Here is a 20,394-nt window from a genome sequence, read left to right on the forward strand (position 1 = left end):
TATATATTTATATAGATATTCTTTTATATATTTATATAGATATTCTTTTATATATTTATATAGATATTCTTTTATATATTTATATAGATATTCTTTTATATATTTATATAGATATTCTTTTATATATTTATATAGATATTCTTTTATATATTTATATAGATATTCTTTTATATATTTATATAGATATTCTTTTATATATTTATATAGATATTCTTTTATATATTTATATAGATATTCTTTTATATATTTATATAGATATTCTTTTATATATTTATATAGATATTCTTTTATATATTTATATAGATATTCTTTTATATATTTATATATATTTATATAGATATAGATATTCTTATATAGATAGAGATAGATAGAGATATATTCATATATGTATATTCATATATGTATATTCATATATGTATATTCATATATGTATGTATATATATATATATATATATTCATATATAGATATATATTCATATATATATAGATATATATTCATATATATATATATAGATATATATTCATATATATATATATAGATATATTTTTATATATAGAGATATATATATATATATATATATATATATATATATATATATATATATATATATATATATATATATATATAGTTCCAAGCATCCACGACTGTAGAAAGTATTATGATAAAAGTTCAAAGTCTCTCAGATATAATGTGAATTTAAAATAGTAAATTTATTAGTAACTATTAAAAAAGGCAGACTCCATAAGAAAAAAACAAAGGGTGAAAAAGCAATAAAAAGAAAGTCTGTCCGGTTTCGGTCACTCAGACCGTAGTCTTGGACATAAAATGCAAACTACAGGTGTATGCTATTTAAAGCAACAACCCATCTGCAATTGGTGTAGTTTGTACACTGCACTTACGTGCTTTAACCCTTTAGGTGACAGCATATTTTAAATTAAGGTCACAACATATTGTTAGAATACTAAAAAAGTGTTATATAACTTAAATACATTAAGTACATATACATATTACATGTGATGGTGATGATAATAGCAAGAAAAACGTAATACTTTATAGTTGGTACATGCATAGTAAAATCAATTATTGAGGAAATATATCTGAAAATTTGTTAGTCTTAAATGAAAGGGATAAAGATGTAATTACTCAAACAGGGGCTAGCAATGCTGCAGATTATTTAGTATAAATAAGGCATATTAATAGCAGCAGATAGCAAAGATAGGTTTAAACCTAACTGCTACAGGAGATAATGATAACATTAGCCATTAATTTGTTTGAGACTAATAGAAATGGTGACACAACACGGTATGGCACATAAATAGATATTAACATGCCTATCTCTTAGGATATAGATGTTAAAATAATTAAATAGGTCTCAAACTAAACAGTGGCACCAAGATAATATAATAATTATAATTTAACACACATAATTTCTAGCTTAACACTTGATGGAATTTAAAACATATGCCAGACTGTTATTTTTAATATTTAATACCTGTATGATAAAAATCATTAATATCCTAAAATTTACAGCCGTATTACTGATATAAGCCTATTTAGTGAATAATAAATTTTAGATTTCAACTCCCTTACATCATTTGAACATACCCAGAGTTTCCTATATAATATACTACCTATGCCAGTAATTAATAATGTCAAACTCTGAGTTAAATCCTGTAGGTAACAGGCTACCGAGTTTATGGATCCAGTAGATCTCCTGTCTGGATAAGATGTGAAGTTTGTTGCCACCTCTTGGGGGAGTTAAAATTTGCTCGATAGCCTTCCACCTAAAGGTGCTCAAATTTCCATGATGTACCTCCAAAAAAATGTTTAGATAGAGCTGAAACTGCTCTCTCTTGATTAACATATGAAAGATGCTCTTTTATCCTAGTCCCCACTTCCCTAGTGGTTCTACCTACATATTGGCAGCCACACTGGGTGCATTCTATCAGGTACACCACATATTTGTTACCACACTTAACACACCCTTTTGTTTCAAAAACTTCCATAGTTGTAGCTGAAGTGAAGGTGTTGGATACACATATGTGGTCACAAGATTTGCACGACCTTTTTCCACATTTGTAGGTACCATTGAAGTGTAGCCAAGAATGATTTCTTTTTTCCTTCTTAAGGATACTAGGGGCTAAAAGATTGCCCAGCGTCAGATTCTTTTTGTAAACAAAGTTACATCCATCTTTAATGACGCCGCGCAGTCTTGTGTCCCCTCTTAGAATTGGCAAATTCTTTCTTATTATATTACACGCTTGGTAATATTGATTGGAGTATGTAGTAACCAATGTTGGTTTTGTCTTTGCGTCAGTGCTGTTAGTCAATGTCTTTGTCTTATGTGTAAACAAATCCTTCCTGTCCATTTGGCTAACTTCAATATAGGATCTTTTGACCAATTTTTTAGAGTACTGTCTGTCTGCAAATCTTTCACTAAGGCTTTGACACTCTCCCTGAAAATCTTCAAAACGAGTACAGTTTCGTCTAGCTTGCATAAATTGACCTTTGGCAATACCCTTAAACACATGCCCAGGATGACTACTGCGAGCGTGTAACAGGGTATTGCCCGAGATCGGTTTTCTAAAAAGAGTAGAGTTTATCTTTTTGGAACATTGATCAAATGTCAATGTAACATCAAGGTAGTTGATGGATTTCTTGTTCCATCTTATTCGTGTTAAGATGTTCTACAAATGCCTGTGCCTGAGAATGACCTGAAGACCAAATAATCAACAGGTCATCAATGAAACGCATGTATTTCACTATTGAAGATGAGATGTTGCTATCTCCATAGACGTGGAACCGCTCCCACCACCCCATAAAGAGGTTGGCATAGGAGGGGGCAAATTTAGCCCCCATTGCGGTTCCACGTCTCTGGAGATAACCATCGTTGAACATGAAAAAATTATGTTGCAACAGGAATTCAATAGCTCGAATCAAAAAGTTTCTGTGTTCCTGTGAAATATTCGTATGTTGTTCCAAAAAGAAAGAAACCGCCTTAATACCAAACTCATGGGGTATTGTTGCATATGAGACCACATCTATGGTAAGCCAACTGAATTGTGGTTCCCAAAGTGTGGTCTAAAATTTTGATAGCGCATGTGCAGTGTCACGTATATAACTAGGTAGACAAGAGACTAAAGGTTGGAGATAGTCATCTACCCATTTGGAAAGTGGCTCCAAAAGGGAACCTATTCCGGCCACTATGGGCCTACCTTGTACATTTGTCAGGCTTTTATGGACCTTTGGAAGATGGGCATCACCGGACTATCCACTGTGAGGCAGTCAAGTGTCTGCTGATCAATTATGCCCATCTCCAAACTATCATCCAATAGATCCTCAAGAAGATCTTTATAGTTTGCGGTGGGATTTCTGGGAAGTAGTTGATATGCTTCAGAATCGCCCAACTGTCTGAGTGCTTCATCAAAATATGTACTCTTATCCAGAACAACCAAACTACCACCTTTATCCGACTGGCGGATAACTATGTGCGGGTTGTTCTGGAGAGTGACAATAGCTTCTCTTTCTCTCATTGACAAGTTCGAAGCCTTACCAGTCTGAGATTTTGAAAGAAGGGTAAGATCTTCCACTACTCTTTTATGAAAAACCTCTAGGCTCTTACCTCTTGTCTGTAAAGGATAAAAGTTTGAGCGAGACTTCAGCGTATGTTTTATTTTGCCACATATCTGGGTATTAGAATTTTCTCCTTGTATAGATAGATCCTCAAGATTAGTGAGAGCACATATATCTGTAAAGCACATCTTGTCATAGTCAGGTGTATTAAGTATCTCTGCTGTACATGTAGGTGTCATAGTATCTGTATCTGCAAAATGTTTTCTAAGAGTTAAATCTCTCACCAGTCTATTAACATCTAAGATGGTCTGAAAGAGATCAAAGTTATGTGAAGGCACAAAGCCTAATCCATAACCCAAAACTCTTTTTTCAGTGTCAGATAGTGTGTATGAGGAGAGGTTGATAACTGTTATTTATTGGTACTGATGTCTTTGCGCCCTCCGATTCTCCCTCACTGGGTATCTCTGTTGTTGTTGTTCCATCAGGGGCAATGAATTTCTCTGTGTGGCCCCTCTCCCCCCACCCCTGGGTCCCCTCGGGGCCCAGTGAAAAACCTGAGTGTCAGATTCAGTAGTGTTGATCTCTCTGGGGTTAACTTCCCTATAGTGATGGGATCGACTTCTACCTCTCCCTCTTGGTCTACCTCTTTTTGGAATAGTTCCTGTATTACGATAATCCTTCAGAATGCCTTTAGTTACTACCTCGTCTTCTAAAGCTTGGGTGTCCAAAGGATGGCTCAAGGTCACTTCCTCTCCCTCAGAGCCCGAAAAAGCAGTCAAAGCTTGAAGCAAATCTGTTTTCATCAGTCAATTCGAGCTCTGAGTCAGAGAAGGCAACCTTTTTCTGGGTTTTAGTAGCTGATAACCTATTAATACTATGATTATCTTGGTTATGCATCTCATTGGGATCAGGAAATTGACCATCTCTAACTGTAGAGTTAGACCATGTCCGACTCCTCTGGCGACGTCGCCAGATGTATACAGTACCTTTAGTGTAGTCTTTTTGGTCACGGATAAATTTGGAATGTTTTATCTGTATGATCAATTTCCTTGATTCCTCTATTGTATTTCTAAGTATCTTATCATACTGAGGATAAACATCATACTCTTTATATTTGTTCATATCAACCTGTAAAAGAACAATTTTCTGTTTAACTTAATTTAAAAGCATATCCTTATATTCTACAAGCAATGCAATTAATTTCAAAGAGCAATCAGTTAAAACCTGATTCCATTTTTCAACAAAACTTGCATCTTGTATATCATATGTGGGGAATTTGTTTATCTGCAATCCCCTAGGTATCATCTTCATAGCTATATATTTAGATAAGATCCATTTGTCCCATTTAAGTTTTTGTTCTTTTCTTTTAAGGGATTCCATATCATAGAAATAATCTCCCAGTTGTGTATTGGGGACATCTTGTTCAAATACATCTTTGATCTCAAGAAGATTTAAATCATCATCATCAGTAATATTCAAAGAAAAAAAGGAGTCAGTCCCTGCCATTTCTTCCATATATATCCAAGAGCGTTATACCAATGTATAGAAAAAATGATAATATTAAAAAACATACAAACAGTCTGAGAGAGAGGCCTTAATAAATATTGTGAACCAGGCAAAACTGGAGCTCTTATAAACAACAACCAGTCCAGGGAAAGAAACAATCAGAACAGACATATCATAGTATGGTGTTGTTTGAGGCCCAAAGAGAGCTAGGAGCTGTTACTTATAGCAACTTGCAGCAATCATGCAGGATAGTATTAAGTCACTCATAAATAAATATAAATATATTTGTTGGTCATTAGCTTATATTGATTAATAGCTTAGATGAAACAACCTCCTAGGAGGGAGAAAAGCATGCAGGTAGCAGTCATTTTGAATGAGTTGTTATCCGTGCAAATAGTGCAATTAGAAATGCAAGTGGTAGATGGTTAGAAGGTTAGAAAGGCAAGCAAGCAACTGTCCTTTGAATCAGATGTAGTGATCTCAATTTCAATACATATATGTAGAAAAGATAAACAAAGAGACAGTCCTGAATTAGTCCAGGAAGGGGTTAACCTGTATATTCAAAAGAAAAGCCCTAAACCCAAGTCAACCAGGTGACTTTTTGGGAGGCCTATTGATTACTCATAAGCATTTAACAGCACCCCAGGCAGCTTGCAAATAGTGCTTCCACTGACTCCCCCCCCCTAAGTTAACCAGGCAACCGGTGGGATTGGAATTGGAAGCAAAATAACCACAATGCTGGTACATGCTTGCATATATCTTTAACTGAGTCTGTTAACCAGAGAAGATACTGGTAGGGTAAATAGCCAAAATGATGTTAAACATCAATCGCGTAGCTCCGGTATTAGACCCAAAGTTTATAGCATGCAAAACATGTATATCACCTGTCACTCTCCTTATTGTATTGTGATGGCATCAGTTGGCTGGTTAATAAGTTTATTCACTCACTCGTTGAATCCGGCTTGTGTTCTAACGCTCCGTTAGTTGTAGACTAATCATTCCTCTTCTCCTACGCACGAACGCTGCACGGCTCCTCTCTGTGTGTGCTCACCATTGGTCCCGCCTCCAGAAGATTCAACGTGGTCACGGCTCTCTCTCTCTATCGCTTTGCTGTGATGCTAGATCCGGAACTGAATGATAGGAATGGAGTCCCAGTACTCCACATAGAATATGTAAAAAAGAAATCCCAAAGAAGTTCCAAGCATCCGCGACTGTCCAAAGTCTCTCAGATATAATGTGAATTTAAAATAGTAAATTTATTAGTAACTATTAAAAAAGGCAGACTCCATAAGAAAAAAACAAAGGGTGAAAAAGCAATAAAAAGAAAGTCTGACCGGTTTTGGTCACTCAGACCGTAGTCTTAGACATAAAATGCAGACTACAGGTGTATGCTATTTAAAGCAACAACCCATCTGCAATTGGTGTAGTTTGTACACTGCATTTACGTGCTTTAACCCTTTAGGTGACAGCATATTTTAAATTAAGGTCACAACATATTGTTAGAATACTAAAAAAGTGTTATATAACTTAAATACATTAAGTACATATACATATTACATATGATGATGATGCGGCGTTCCATTGTGTGAACCGGAAGTGGTTAAAGTGGTTCTATGTCCGGTTATCATAATTATAAAAATAAAGTATAACATAAATATAATTATGTCACCAAATACCACCATGGCTGGCAGAATATTAAGAGAACACTGGCCAGTAGTTCAAACTGACCTTTACGCACAACCTGACACCGATGGTAGCATACCGGAGGGGCACTAATCTCAGGGATATCCTAGTAGGTACAGACCCTAAACCTAACTACATGGATACAACTCACACTAACATCAAAGGCTCATACCGATGCCTGGGGTGCACAACATGCAATGGCCTTATGGCAACAAAGACCTTTCACCATCCGCATACAAACAAAGTGTTTAAGATCAAACACTCAATATCCTGTAACACTGCATTTGTAGTATACCTTTTATTCTGCCCATGTGCCCGGTTTTATGTGGGTAAAACGAGCGGAACACTCCGCGAAAGGATGGCAAACCACAGACGGGCCATACGACAGGCACTGGACCAAGGAGATTCGGACCAACCAGTGGCCAGGCACTGCGCAAGAAAGGGACATCAAGTATCTACCATCAGGTACATCCTGATTGACCATGTCCCCCCCCTGGACAGGGGGGGTGACCAGAACAAGGCCCTGCTAAGAAGAGAGGCAGAGTGGATGTATAGACTGGGCACTATAGCCCCAGGAGGACTTAACTCTCCACCAGACTTTAAGGCGCTCATTTAAGTAGAGATACATACTGGGGCACGGTGAGAGGACCTTGAGTATAATGTGGCGATGCATTGGAAGTCAGGCCCCTCTAGAGGTAGACTATTCAGTGCAGGGTACACAACCTGTTTTGGGCGGGGGGCACGGAGGTGATCACCTCTAATCAACAGTACTCAGTCCCCCTTAGCCAATAGCCCATATTCACTCTTGTACACTTAAATTATGGAGCAACCTTAAACTACCGAGCAATCTTAAAGACTAATATTCAACGATACTAGATCCAGATGCCAACTCTACCATACAAGATACAGGAAATTAACCACAGGATACCATAGAGCCACATAGCTGTGAACCATGCACTGATAAACCATTAGGGGATGGAAATAACCCCCATGTTGAAGAAAATACCACTCTAAGCACCATGCAGGACAGGTTGTGAATGGACATTTTACAGGGTCACTAAACTGGGACTACTATACAACACTCCATTCAAAACTTAAACTCTGAAGGAAATTCTTACTTAGCAATGTGCTAGAATTATTCCATACACTTAAATATGGAACTAACAGTTTGTTCAACAAATGCTAAGAAAGTTAGAACTAACAACCTATCTACAAGGGGTATGGATGAAAAGAAAGGATAGCTATAATCTAGAACAAATAGAACAGTACCAAAACCAATATACATAACATTAACACTTAGTGTACATAGAAGCAACAACACCAGGGTTGCTCTAACTAATTCATGTTTTAAAATTCCAATTTTAACTTTAACTTTCATTGTATTTTTTCTTTATATATAAAACTTGGCCATATAGATACCTAAGTAAAACATTAAGTTGTAACAGGGACAACGGACAAGAAACCTATACAATATTAGAGAATATTTGTTATACCCCCTCTTTATCCCTGATAATGGTAGCCCTTAACAACAGGTTGGCACAGTAAATAGTCATCATATGGGCTCCAGGACATGAGGAGGATACATTCACTGCACAAGCATAATATGCCAATATAAATTCATTAGTTTTAGGTTATTAGACCTATTCAAATAACCAAGTAATATTATAAGCGGGGCAAATAGAACCATCCGCCTAAGTAGATCCGGCACAACAACCGGTCACCATGCCAACCAGTATAAGTCGGGGGTCCCCTGAGAAGGTTTAAAAACGATCGGGTGAGACTTATCCTAAATTAAGCAGGGTTAAGTACAATAAAGAATAATAGGTAAATGTACCAAAAATACTCCACACGGGCACACAAGAGATAAGGATAAAGGGAAGTTCCCATATGTAAATATAAGCTGCGCACAAAGAGTGACACTATTGAATATGCAGCAACATATATAACGGACCACTTATGTACACTACTATATTTAACAAATTATGTCATATGACATTATATTTATGTTCTACTTTATTTTTATAATTATGATAACCGGACATAGAACCACTTTAACCACTTCCGGTTCACACAATGGAACGCAGGATATGCGTCCCACACATACACTGTTTGGCGCCACTTCACTGAGAAGTACACTCAATCACATAGGTATTTGAATTTATTTAATGACTTTATTTTGTATATAAGTTTGTTTAATGCACTACATGTTTATGCTGATGATGGGGAGGAAGTCCCCGAAAACGTTCCATTAAAGAGTATTTACTTTTTCACTAAAAGACCTGAGAGTGCATCCATTTGTCCAGGATTATTCATTGCATGCTTGCACCCAGGCAGATATCCTACAGGAGGGTAACACAGTACATTGGATGGTATTTTTTATATATATATATATATATATATATATATATATATATATATATATATATATATATATATATATATATATATATATATATATATATATATATATATTCCAGGATGAGCACTCTCACTTCAAATTTCATCCGCCAGGGTGCTAATAGATAATAGTAACAAAAGCTTGCACTCACTGGACTTTTTTCAAACACCAACATATTCTTTAATGTGACGTTTTGGAGGAAGGGGATACTTTGTGTCCGAAACTTCACATTAAAGAATATTTTGGTGTTTGAAAAAAGTCCAGTGAGTACAAGCTTTTGTTACACATATATATATATATATATATATATATATATATATATATATATATATATATATATATATATATATATATATATATATATATATATATATATATATATATATATATATATATAAAAAAATTTTTTTCGTGTATATATTTTTTACACACACCTTCACATACTTCTCTACTGTAGTCATTCCAAATATTTATAAGAATTGTGAAGACACGGCTCCTTCTTTTGCAAACGTGTATATGTAGATGGACATATAGCACTACAGATGTTTGCAGCATCACTTTTTATTTATATATATTTTAATATGCATCCATAAAACAATTATAATCTTATATACTTTTTTTTCTTATTAAATGCATCCACCCTATTGATAATTTACTAAATATTAATACTATCTGTGTGTACAGGAAAGCACTGATGGAGAAGAGGACAAAAACAAGTACTGTACCCTCTGCAATATGGCCTTTTCTTCACCAGTTGTTGCTATGTCCCATTATGAAGGGAAAAAACACTCTAAGAGTTTGAAGATGAAGGAACAGGGAGGTGCATCAGATGGTAATTTTGATCTATTTTCCTGTTGAGAGATTATTTTTCATAGGTTTTTTTTTTTATGTATATGCTATGGCAGTACTTAAATTTTTATGTTTTGTTTAATATAAAGTGATTCATGTAGATGCACCAGTGGCAAAGAAGATCACGCCAGCAGCTGCTAAAACTGAAGAAAGGGTGGTGGATAAGTCTGACCCCGAGAAGTATTGCAAGATCTGTAGTGTTTCTTTCACCAACCCTCAAATGGCACTACAGCATTATGCGGGCAAGAGACATAAGAAACAGGAGACCAAAAATAAATTGATATCCGTATATAGTAGTGCTGGAAATACTCCACGTCCTGCTAAGAAGAAAAACGCAGATTCTCCATTAGGTAAGTTTATCTCCCCTCAGTTGGCTTTTTGAATGTATTTTTTGTTTCTATTGGAAACATTTATTTGATACACTGAATTTTTAAGATCTTGTGAAGTTAGTTTAAAAAAAGAAAAGGGGGAAAAAAACATTTATTTGGAACAATATAAACTGTCTCATGTTTAATAGGTTTACATCATCACAATCACATCTGTATTTTTAAAGGGGAATACATTTCTATCTTTAAAAAATAAAAATAAAAGTGCAACTAACCAACTTATGTTCTCAAATTTGTTTTGTTTCCTTGGTATCTTTTGTTGGAGTATTAATACATTGTGAGCTAGCTGAACACATCTGTTGAATCCATAACAGGAGGCATATATGTGCAGTTGCCAATCGGCATCTAGCTACCAGTAGTGCTTTGCTGATTCTGGGACTACCTAGGTATGCATTTGAACAAAGGATACAAAGAGGAAACAGCAAATTTGATAATGTCAGTGAATTTTAAAGGGACAGTCTAGTCCCTTGTAATTTGAATAAGCTTTCCAATTTACTTTTATCAAATTTGCTTGTTTTCTCTTGGTATTCTTAGTTTAAACTAAACCTAGGTATGCTCATCTGCTAATTTCTAAGCCTTTGAGGGCTGCCTCTTATCACAGGCTTTTTAAATCTCTTTTCAACACAGAGACAGAAAGTACACGTGGGCCATATAGATAACACTGTGTTCAGACACAGGGGGTTATTTACAATTTAGCACAAAACAATGCTAAATGCAAGACAATAGATAATAAACAGTCACAATCATGTGATCAGGGGGCTGGAAGAAGGTCCTTAACCCTTTAGTGACAGGGTGAAATTGCCTACATCGGAATACCTGTTCCGATGTAGACAAATTGAAACTACGCGATCGTGCATATGATCGCGAGATTTCAATTATTGGATTGCATCTGGGGGGCGTCCCTACAACTCTAGGAATGCCCTCCAGACCGCGATCAAGTCCTAGAAGCACAGAAGGCTTCAGGACAGCCGTTTGTTATATCGTTCTATTCCGTCATAACGGCTTTAAAGCCCAGTGTAATTATGACGGAATAGAACGGCATAACGGCGTTAAAAGGTTAAATACAAGGTAATCACAGAGGTAGAAAGTATATTAAAGGGACATCTCGGCTAAGGAGCCAACAAATGTTTGCTTCAGTACCATGGACAGCACTTGTTTATTGGTGCTGACCAATCAGCAAGGACAACCCAGGTTGTTCACCAAAAATGGGCCGGCATCTAAACTTACATTCTTGCTTTTCAAATAAACATGCCAAGAGAATTAAGAAAATTTGATAAAAGGAGTAAATTAGAAAGTTGCTTAAAAATGCATGCTCTATGTGAATCACGAAATATTTTTTTTTTTGAGTACAGTGTCCCTTTAATATAAACTAGGGAATTGGTAATAAAGGGATTATCTATCTTTTAAAACAATAACAATTCTATTGTAGACTGTCCCTTTTAAAGTTGTTTAAAATTGCATTCTCTGTATGAAAGGCTAATTTTCAGTTTTTTAGTTCTCTCACCATATTCTCATCATACTGTATTTCTTTACAGTATGCCTGTTCTTGAATTACAACTTTTTCCTTTTTTCTCCAAAATCTTTTAGCATCATGCCATAACCTCCTCCCTTTTTCTTTGTTAATTTTCTCCTTCTTCCTCTTACCTTTCTTTTAAAGGGACAGTCTAGGCCAAAATAAACTTTCATGATTCAAATAGGGCATGTAATTTTAAACAATTTTCCAATTTACTTTTATCACCAATTTTGCTTTGTTCTCTTGGTATTCTTAGTTGAAAGCTTAACCTAGGAGTTTCATATGCTAATTTCTTAGACCTTGAAGGCCACCTCTTTTCAGAATGCATTTTAACAGTTTTTCACCACTAGAGGGTGTTAGTTCACGTATTTCATATAGATAACACTGCTTGTGCACGTGAAGTTATCTGGGAGCAGGCACTGATTGGCTAGACTGCAAGTCTGTCAAAAGAACTGAAATAAAGGGGCAGTTTGCTGAGGCTTAGATACAAGATTATCACAGAGGTTAAAAGTATATTATAACTGTTGGTTATGCAAAACTAGGGAATGGGTAATACAGGGATTATCTATCTTTTAAAACAATACAAATTCTGGTGTAGACTGTCCCTTTATGGGATAATTTTATCAAGATTGCAGGCGGTAAAGTAGAGATCTTGTTTGCCTGTAGCATCATGTTGCAAAAACTACCATTTCTCTCTCGGGAACAGGGCATGTCAGTCCCAACAAAGAAGTATTTTTCTTGATGATTCTTGCAATCTCTTACACCTCTTAAATTTATTATATAATCTTTTAACAACATTATTTCTTCTAATGGCAGTGAGAGTCCACAAATTCATTATTTACTGTTTGGAAATTCAACACCTGGCCACAAGGAGTAGGCAAAGACACCCCAGCCATAGCAGCAAGTATCCCTCCCAATTTCTCTACCTCTCCTGTAATTCTTTGCCTTTTCTATTAGGAGGTAGGCAGAGAAAGTGCTCTAAAAAAATTGGATTTTATGTTCTTTAATTGTTTACTGCAAGAAAAGACTGCAGTAATTTTCTTAGAGTTTTGGTTAGCCTCTGGATATCGCAGGGAAGCTTCTCTTGCCTCCTGCCAGTTTATCTCTGCTAACACCCCTTCAGGCAACCGGTGTAAGCTTACACTGTTTTCTTTTGTGTCCCTGTCTGAGGAAGGGATGGTGCTGTGACTGCTTGATAACAATACTTTGTATATGCCAATAGGGGGGGGGGTAGTATTCCAAAAGTCTGTGACATCCATTTGTTTGGTTAACGTATTTCTACCTTACAATCAATCATGATGCGCTATCCATAGTGTTATTCATACAATATTCCCTTAAACTATGCTGCTTTACTTTTCCAGTAGTAACAAATCTTGTTGAACAAATCTCTATTGTTTATTATGTCAACTGCAGACTCATACATAGTATAGGTGTACTGAATTTTGTTATCTCTGGCCATGGTGGGGTTCCTACTTTCCAATACTTTGCGATGCAGGTCCTCGTGACCGTGCAGAAGATTCTAATAAAGGTTTTGAGGTGTCTGTGGAACTTATTTATATATACATGTAGTAAAGCCTGTTGTATAGTGAGAGCAAAGTCCTCATCAGGTAATTGACCAATGAAACAGATAGCCGTCTCCATATTCCTTGTACCTCCTCACATTCCCACCACATATGTATGTAGGAGCCTATTTCCCCACAACCCCTATAGCATAAATTGTTCCCGTATGGATACATGTGGGAGGTTCTCACTGGGGTCAAATACCATCTAAATACAGTCTTCATAATGTTTTCATCTAAGTCTGCAGTACCTCCCACTCCTGTACCTCTCTAACTATGTTGAGCTCTTTTTCCCATGCTAGCATTAAGGAAGATTTGGTTCTAATCGGGGGAGGGGGGGGATTGTAGAGCTAAGTAGATTCTGGATATGGAATGTTTAGTTCTAGAGGGGCTACTGCCACACCAGTCACCACTCCAAAATTGTGGACGTCAGACTCTGGGATTTTTTTTTTTAAAATGCCTGCAGGGAGGATCCTAGTTGGAGGTAAAAGTACCAGTGTAGCTTGTTCGGCTGTAATTTTGTCTGTAGCTGGGAGAATTAAATAAGTTTCCCATTTTCCGCAATATCTGCCACCCTATATAGCCCCTTATTTTCCCATTTTTTAATTTGCATGCAGGAGTCGTCAGGAGGTATCTGATTGGTGTTAGTAGGAAGTATTCCGGAATAAGGTTTTCTATATCTGGCTTTATAATCTTGATGGGCAATGCTCTAAAAAGATATAAAAATACGTGGGAGAATATTCATTTTTACCATTGCCAGTCTCCCCAGCCAGGAAAAACTATATTTTCTCAATTTTAAGAGATCTTTTCTAATTTGGCTGAAGAGTGGGGCATAATTATACTTATAGAGCTGTGTTTGCGCCGGAAGATTTATTCCCAAGTACCTAGGCGCGAGTGCTTCACCCATTTTAAAATCAAAATTTAATTCCAAGATTTTTTGGGAATGGTGGGGGGTGGCAATGGGAAGAACTTCGCACTTGTCCGTATTTAACCTATATCCTGAAATAGCAGAGAAATTTTTCAACAGCGCATATAAGTTGGGGAGGGATATAAGCGGCTTGGTGATGGTTGACAAAATGTCGTCCGCAAAGAGGGCTAATTTATACTCTGACTTGGCTATTTTAACTCCTGAGATGTCTGGCTGTATTCTATTTTTGGCCGCTAATGGCTCAATACAAAGGACGAACAGTAACGGTGATAGGGGACAGCCCTGCCTAGTGCCGTTAAGTATAGGGAAAATATTGGATTTGTAGCCCCCTGAAGTCACCTGAGTTTCAGGTAGTGAGTAAATTGCCTGTAAGGCTGTCGTGAATGAGCCTTCAAATCCCACTCTATGCAAGGCTGTATTCACATATGTAGCCCCCTGAAGTCACCCCCCCCCCCGATCAGGGTGGACCAAACTTGGCATAATTGATTTAAGGCGGTTAGCTAGAATTTTGGTAAAGTTTTAAATCTTGGTTAATCAATTAAATCGGGCGATATTTTGACATTTTCTATGATCTTTCTCGGGCTTAGGGATTACTACAATCTTAGCATGCAGCAAGTCTGGGGGGGGGTGGCGTTGCCTTCCAGTATAAAATTGCAAAATTTGGTCAAGTGGGGAACTAATGTGTTTCTAACTAATTTATAGTATTCCCTTGTGAAACCATCGGGGTCTGCTCCTTTACCCGTTTTAAGGTCTCTAATAGCCCCTTGGATCTCCAGATTGGATATCGGGGCATTGAGAGAATCTTTGCTCTTTTGTTAGCTAACGGCAATCCTCGAAGTCCGCAGTCAGGGTTTCTGTCTCTATCATGTATCACCTTTTTCCCGTCGTACAATTTACTGTGAAAGGTTGCAAAGGTGTCAACTATTTCTTGCGGGTGGGAGGTCAAATGTCCCTGCTCTGTCTCTATGAAGGGAATTGCTGATGCTCTGCATCTCTCTCTGATTTTATGCGCCATATATTTGTCTTGTTTGTTCGCATAGACAAAATATTGTAATTTAAAGGACCAGTCAACACAGTAGATTTGCATAATCAACAAATGCAAGATAAGACAATGCAATAGCACTTAGTCTGAACCTCAAATGAGTAGTAGGTTTATTTATTTTTTTTCTGACCATTTTAAGTTCTGTCTTTTTCCACGCCCACTGTACCATGTGACAGCCATTCACAAATGCATACACAATTATTCTTGCACATGCTCAGTAGGAGCTGGTGAATCAAACATTTTGTTAATGGAAGTAAATTGGAAAGTTCAAAATGGCATGCTCTATCTGAATAATGAAAGTTTAATTTTGATTGAGTGTCCCTTTAAGTCTATGAACCACCCTTGCCGCTTGTGAGTTAAGAATTGTCAGCGTGTTCTGATCTTATTAAGTATGTGTTGTCACTGTGTTTTGTTTTTGTCCGTTTATGTTATCTCTCTAATATGTCTATTTCCTTGTGTAGTTCTATATAAATCCTGCTGCTCTTATTTTGGCTTTGTGTGCAGCCCATTTACATATCGGGTTTGACGTGAAGTCTGTGTTGATCGTCCAGTATTCCATTAATGAGCAAGTATAGCATCATGTACCTGCGTATTTTTTAAGTGTAGGGTCATAGTTCCAGGTCCTACTTCTTTGTGTATCTCTCAACCCTTCCAAGTCCAGTGAAATTATAGAATGGTCTGATCACACACACGTATGTATACTTGAACTGTGTAATAGTGGTTGAAATACCTGACGTGTGTGTATATAAAATCTAGATACAACAAAGGTTTTTTTTTTTTGGTTCAGCACACCACAAAAGGACTGTTTAATCTTAACACACATATTGTAGGAGTGCTACCAAAGTGACCAAAACAACAAAGTATTGGTGCACATCCTACCACTTAAGTCCACTTTTTCATGGCATATTTGTATATGCTTCTGTCTGCCAAATATACTTGCATAGCTTCTAATAAGATTGGGGTAAACATCTCGCAATAATATTGGCTTATATTTGAGCTGCAAAAAATTTTTTGCCTGTAAAAAATGCCTTTAAATGAAATGGGATCTTGGTCACACAATATGATCATATTCTGCTAAGCCAGTCACCACTTACAAGGTGTCCCATATTAGACTGGTCCTAACACTAACCAGTTTGCACACTGCAGCAAGTCATGTCTACACAGTGTGAAGCTTTCTAGCTTATTTAGTATATCACAATTACATTATCTTGAACACACCTGGGCTGGGTGGCGTGCATTAACCAAAGGGGAGGGATTTGGTCAACTCCCTATTCAAAAGATACAACAGGTTTTTTTTTTTTTGGTTAAGCACACCACAAAAGGACTGTTTAATCTTAACACACGTATTGTGGGAGTGCTACCAAAGTGACCAAAACATTTACAAAACGACAAAAAGTATTGGTGCACATCCAACCACTTAAAGGGACACTGAACCCAGATTTTTTCTTTCGTGATTCAGATAGAGCATGCAATTTTAAGCAACTTTCTAATTTGGCCCTATTATCAATTTGTCTTCGTTCTTTTGAAAAAAGAAGGCATCTAAGCTTTTTTTCTTGGTTCAGAACTCTGGAAGCACTTCTTTTATTGGTGGATGAATTTAGCAAGGACAACTCAGGTTGTTCACCAAAAATGGGCCGGCATATAAACTTACATTCTTGCATTTGAAATAAAGATACCAAGAGAATAAAGAAAATGTGGTAATAGGAGTAAATTAGAAAGTTGTTTAAAATTTCATGTTCTATATAAATCTCAAAGAAAAAATTTGGGTTCAGTGTCCCTTTAAGTCCACTCTTTCATGGCATATTTGTATATGCTTCTGTCTGCCAAATATACTTACATAGCTTCTAATAAGATTGTGATAAACATCTCACAATAATATTGTCTTATATTTGAGCTGCAAAAACAAATATACTTCTATCTGCTAAATATACTTACATAGTTCAAATTAAAATTGGGATTAACATCTCGCAATAATATTGATTTATATTTATGCTGCAAAAAATATATATAATCTAACCTGATATAGGAATTGTGTGCCGCAGAGTAGAATGTAGTGTCCGTCGTCGTACCATATAGTGTATGCCTGAATAGATTAGACAATGATATTGTCGGGGGTTCTTGTTAGGGGTCTATTATTATTTGGTTTAACTGAGACCATAGTAATATTAAAGTCCCCCGCTAAAATAATTTTGGTTTGCTACCACTGTGTCAATAGGTGGGAAATATGCATAAAGAATGTATTGATTTTCGTTGGGGGCATATATATTGCACAGGGTTACTTCTGAGTCTAGTATGCGCCCCCTCACTATCAGGTATCTTCCTTCCGGGTCCACCATAGTGCTGTCGGGGGAGAATCCGACAGAGGAGTGAATTAATATTGAAACCCCCCTTGGTAGATGCCGTTGCATGGTAGTGCGTATTAAATTGTTTCGCCCAATATCTCGGTATTGTTTCTTTGAGAAGGTGGGTTTTCTGTAGGAACAGTATATTGGTGTTTAAAGTTCTGTACTGATTCATTACAATCCTATGCTTAGTGCCTGTGTTTAGCCCCCTAACATTATGGGATATCAGCTTTATTCTAGTAGACATGTTTAGATTCACTATCCTGTTCTACTGTTCTGTGTGTGGCAGTTTTGGGGCTAAATGCCCTCTGATAGGTAATCTTACCCCTGATCGGATGCCTCAGCAGGATGTGTCTGTGTGGATTTGCATCATGATGGACTCACTGAGAGGGAAAGAGAAGATTGGGGATACAAAACAAGTCATCATTAAACATACATATAACTGGTCCCTAACATTAAGACAACCATAATAGAACAAATAACATTTCAAAGGTCGAATACTTATTTTTCAACCTTACAAAGTGGGGGGTGGGCACCCGCCTCATAATACTATCTGTATTGTGATAGTCTGTGTTACAACCCCATCATGATAAATACTAAGGCAATTATTGAAAACATTAATTTATGAGTTACTCAAAAGTTCAGGAAGAACCTAGAAAAAACCTGGAGCAGGTCACTCAACTTTTTTTAACGCCACCTTCTCTTCGCACCTCTTGGGTGCAACTGTGGATCTTAAACCTTCTACTTCTGTATCTCACTGATGGATGGAAAGATTATTAAAGTTCACCTTCCCTGGTCTCCTTTGTCTTCTGCCTCTTGCAGTTAACTTTCTGCCATTTCGTCCGAGTCAGAGACTGTGCAGTGGTAATCCTATGTAGTGGGGGAGGGTCAGGGAGAACTGGGACTTCCGGACCCAAGACTTTACATACTTCCGATATATCCTCTGGCTCCTTGATGCTGATAGTCTTAGAGTCTTTTTTTTTAATGAATAAGGCAAAGAGGAATCCTCATTTATATTGAATTTGTTGTTTCCTCAGTATTGCAGTCAGGGGTCTCATCGTACTCCTTCGCTGCAGGGTCCGCAGGCTCAGATCTTGGTAGAACTGAATCACGTTCCCCTGGAATTTGAAGGTGGGGTTTTTCCTGGAAGCTTGGAGTATCTTCTCCTTATCTGGGAATGTTCGTTTTATTACCACATCTCGTGGGGGAAGACCATTTTTTGTCTTAGCCTTTAGGGCTCTAAAGGCTAAGACTTGATTTCAGACAGACTGGAGGTCACTGAGGTGTGGATTGAATCTATTTTCTCCCATAATTTCTTGAAATTGTCAGCAATGTCCTTTTTGGAAACCAAAGTCTGCATGTCCGCTTTTGTAAGAGGGGTGTTATCCTCTAGTTTTTGCAGAGAGTCCTGATCTGATTCTTCTTCAGTCTCCATATATTTAAAAAAAGGCGTTGCAGTCGATATTTTGCAGATTTATCACCCTTTACCACTAGGGTAGTAGCCATATCTTTAGTAGTAATATCTCCTCAGCCTCTTACTGCTGGTTGTAGTGAGCCCTCTTTTGTGTGTTTACAGGCGTGTTCAAAGTGTAGTGTGTCTTCTTCTGTTAAGGTGTCAACTTGTGACAGGTATCTGAGATGTCCACTACCCTCTGGGCCCTAGCAAGGCAGATGAGACGAGGTGTATACGTGGGTAGTGTTGGTGCGCTAATTCATACTAGAGGTAGGGTGAGGTTGAAAGTGTGCATTTGCTCATTTCATGATGTTAAATGGGTACCCATTTTATCCCCCTCCTTGCATCTACATATTGGCTCTCTAGATCAGAAGAGACACCAGGATAGACTCTGTTTTGTGGCATGAGATGGTCTCCTGAAGAATAGCTTTGTGTCTCCCTGTTGTGTCTTGACCTTGTATCAAACTGCTGATATTTTTGGGTATAGTTATAATTATACCGTGAATATGTGGTTGTTGCGGTTTGTGCATGTTTACTACTTGGGGTATCTCTAAGGCCCAGATCTACGCCACTTGGAGCGCCACTTGACCCGCTCACATGCGGGAGATTGCCGCTGAACCCTCGGTCTGTATTGCTGATCTGCGGATCACTGTAGGGGTTGAACTCCACCATGAGGTCCGGCACAGGCCGCATGTTACGGGTCAGGGTTGCCAGTTCAGCAGGAAGTTTTCTCCTAGTCTCCCGCTCAGCCCCTAGGTTACTCTACCTTTTGGTTCACCTTGTTCTTAGGGTCACACCTAGTAAGGTGTTTGATCGTTTTCTTTTATATATATATATATATTTTTTTTTATTAGCAGGCGCTCACCTCAAGTACGTCTGCTAGCTTTACCAGTAGGCTCCGCCACCCCAAAGGAACTTGAAACCCAAATATTTTCTTTCATGATTTAGATAGAACATACAATTTTAAACAACTTTCCAGTTTACTTCTATTATCAAATTAGCTTCATTCTCCTAGTATCATTTGTTGAAGCAGCAATGCACTACTGGTTTCTAACTGAACACATAGGTGTGCCAGTGACAATCAGTATATATATGGGCAGCTAGAACTTAAAGGGACACTGAACCCACATTTTTTTCTTTCATGATTCAGATAGAGCACGC

The 20,394-nt window shown here is 37.2% G+C and overlaps 1 protein-coding gene across 3 annotated transcripts in view; it reads left to right on the top strand.

The window, feature by feature from the left end:
- Positions 1-20,394, top strand: part of ZNF346 (zinc finger protein 346) — a 110,983-nt gene that overhangs the window by 24,639 nt on the left and 65,950 nt on the right. For all 3 annotated transcript variants that reach the window (XM_053717053.1, XM_053717052.1, XM_053717054.1), the window contains 2 exons: positions 9,846-9,993; positions 10,100-10,360. In XM_053717053.1, the coding sequence (XP_053573028.1) occupies positions 9,846-9,993; positions 10,100-10,360 (409 nt within the window). The remainder of the gene's footprint in view (positions 1-9,845; positions 9,994-10,099; positions 10,361-20,394) is intronic.

This window comes from Bombina bombina, chromosome 6 (assembly GCF_027579735.1).
Source record: "Bombina bombina isolate aBomBom1 chromosome 6, aBomBom1.pri, whole genome shotgun sequence".
NCBI classification, from domain to species: Eukaryota; Metazoa; Chordata; class Amphibia; order Anura; family Bombinatoridae; genus Bombina; species Bombina bombina.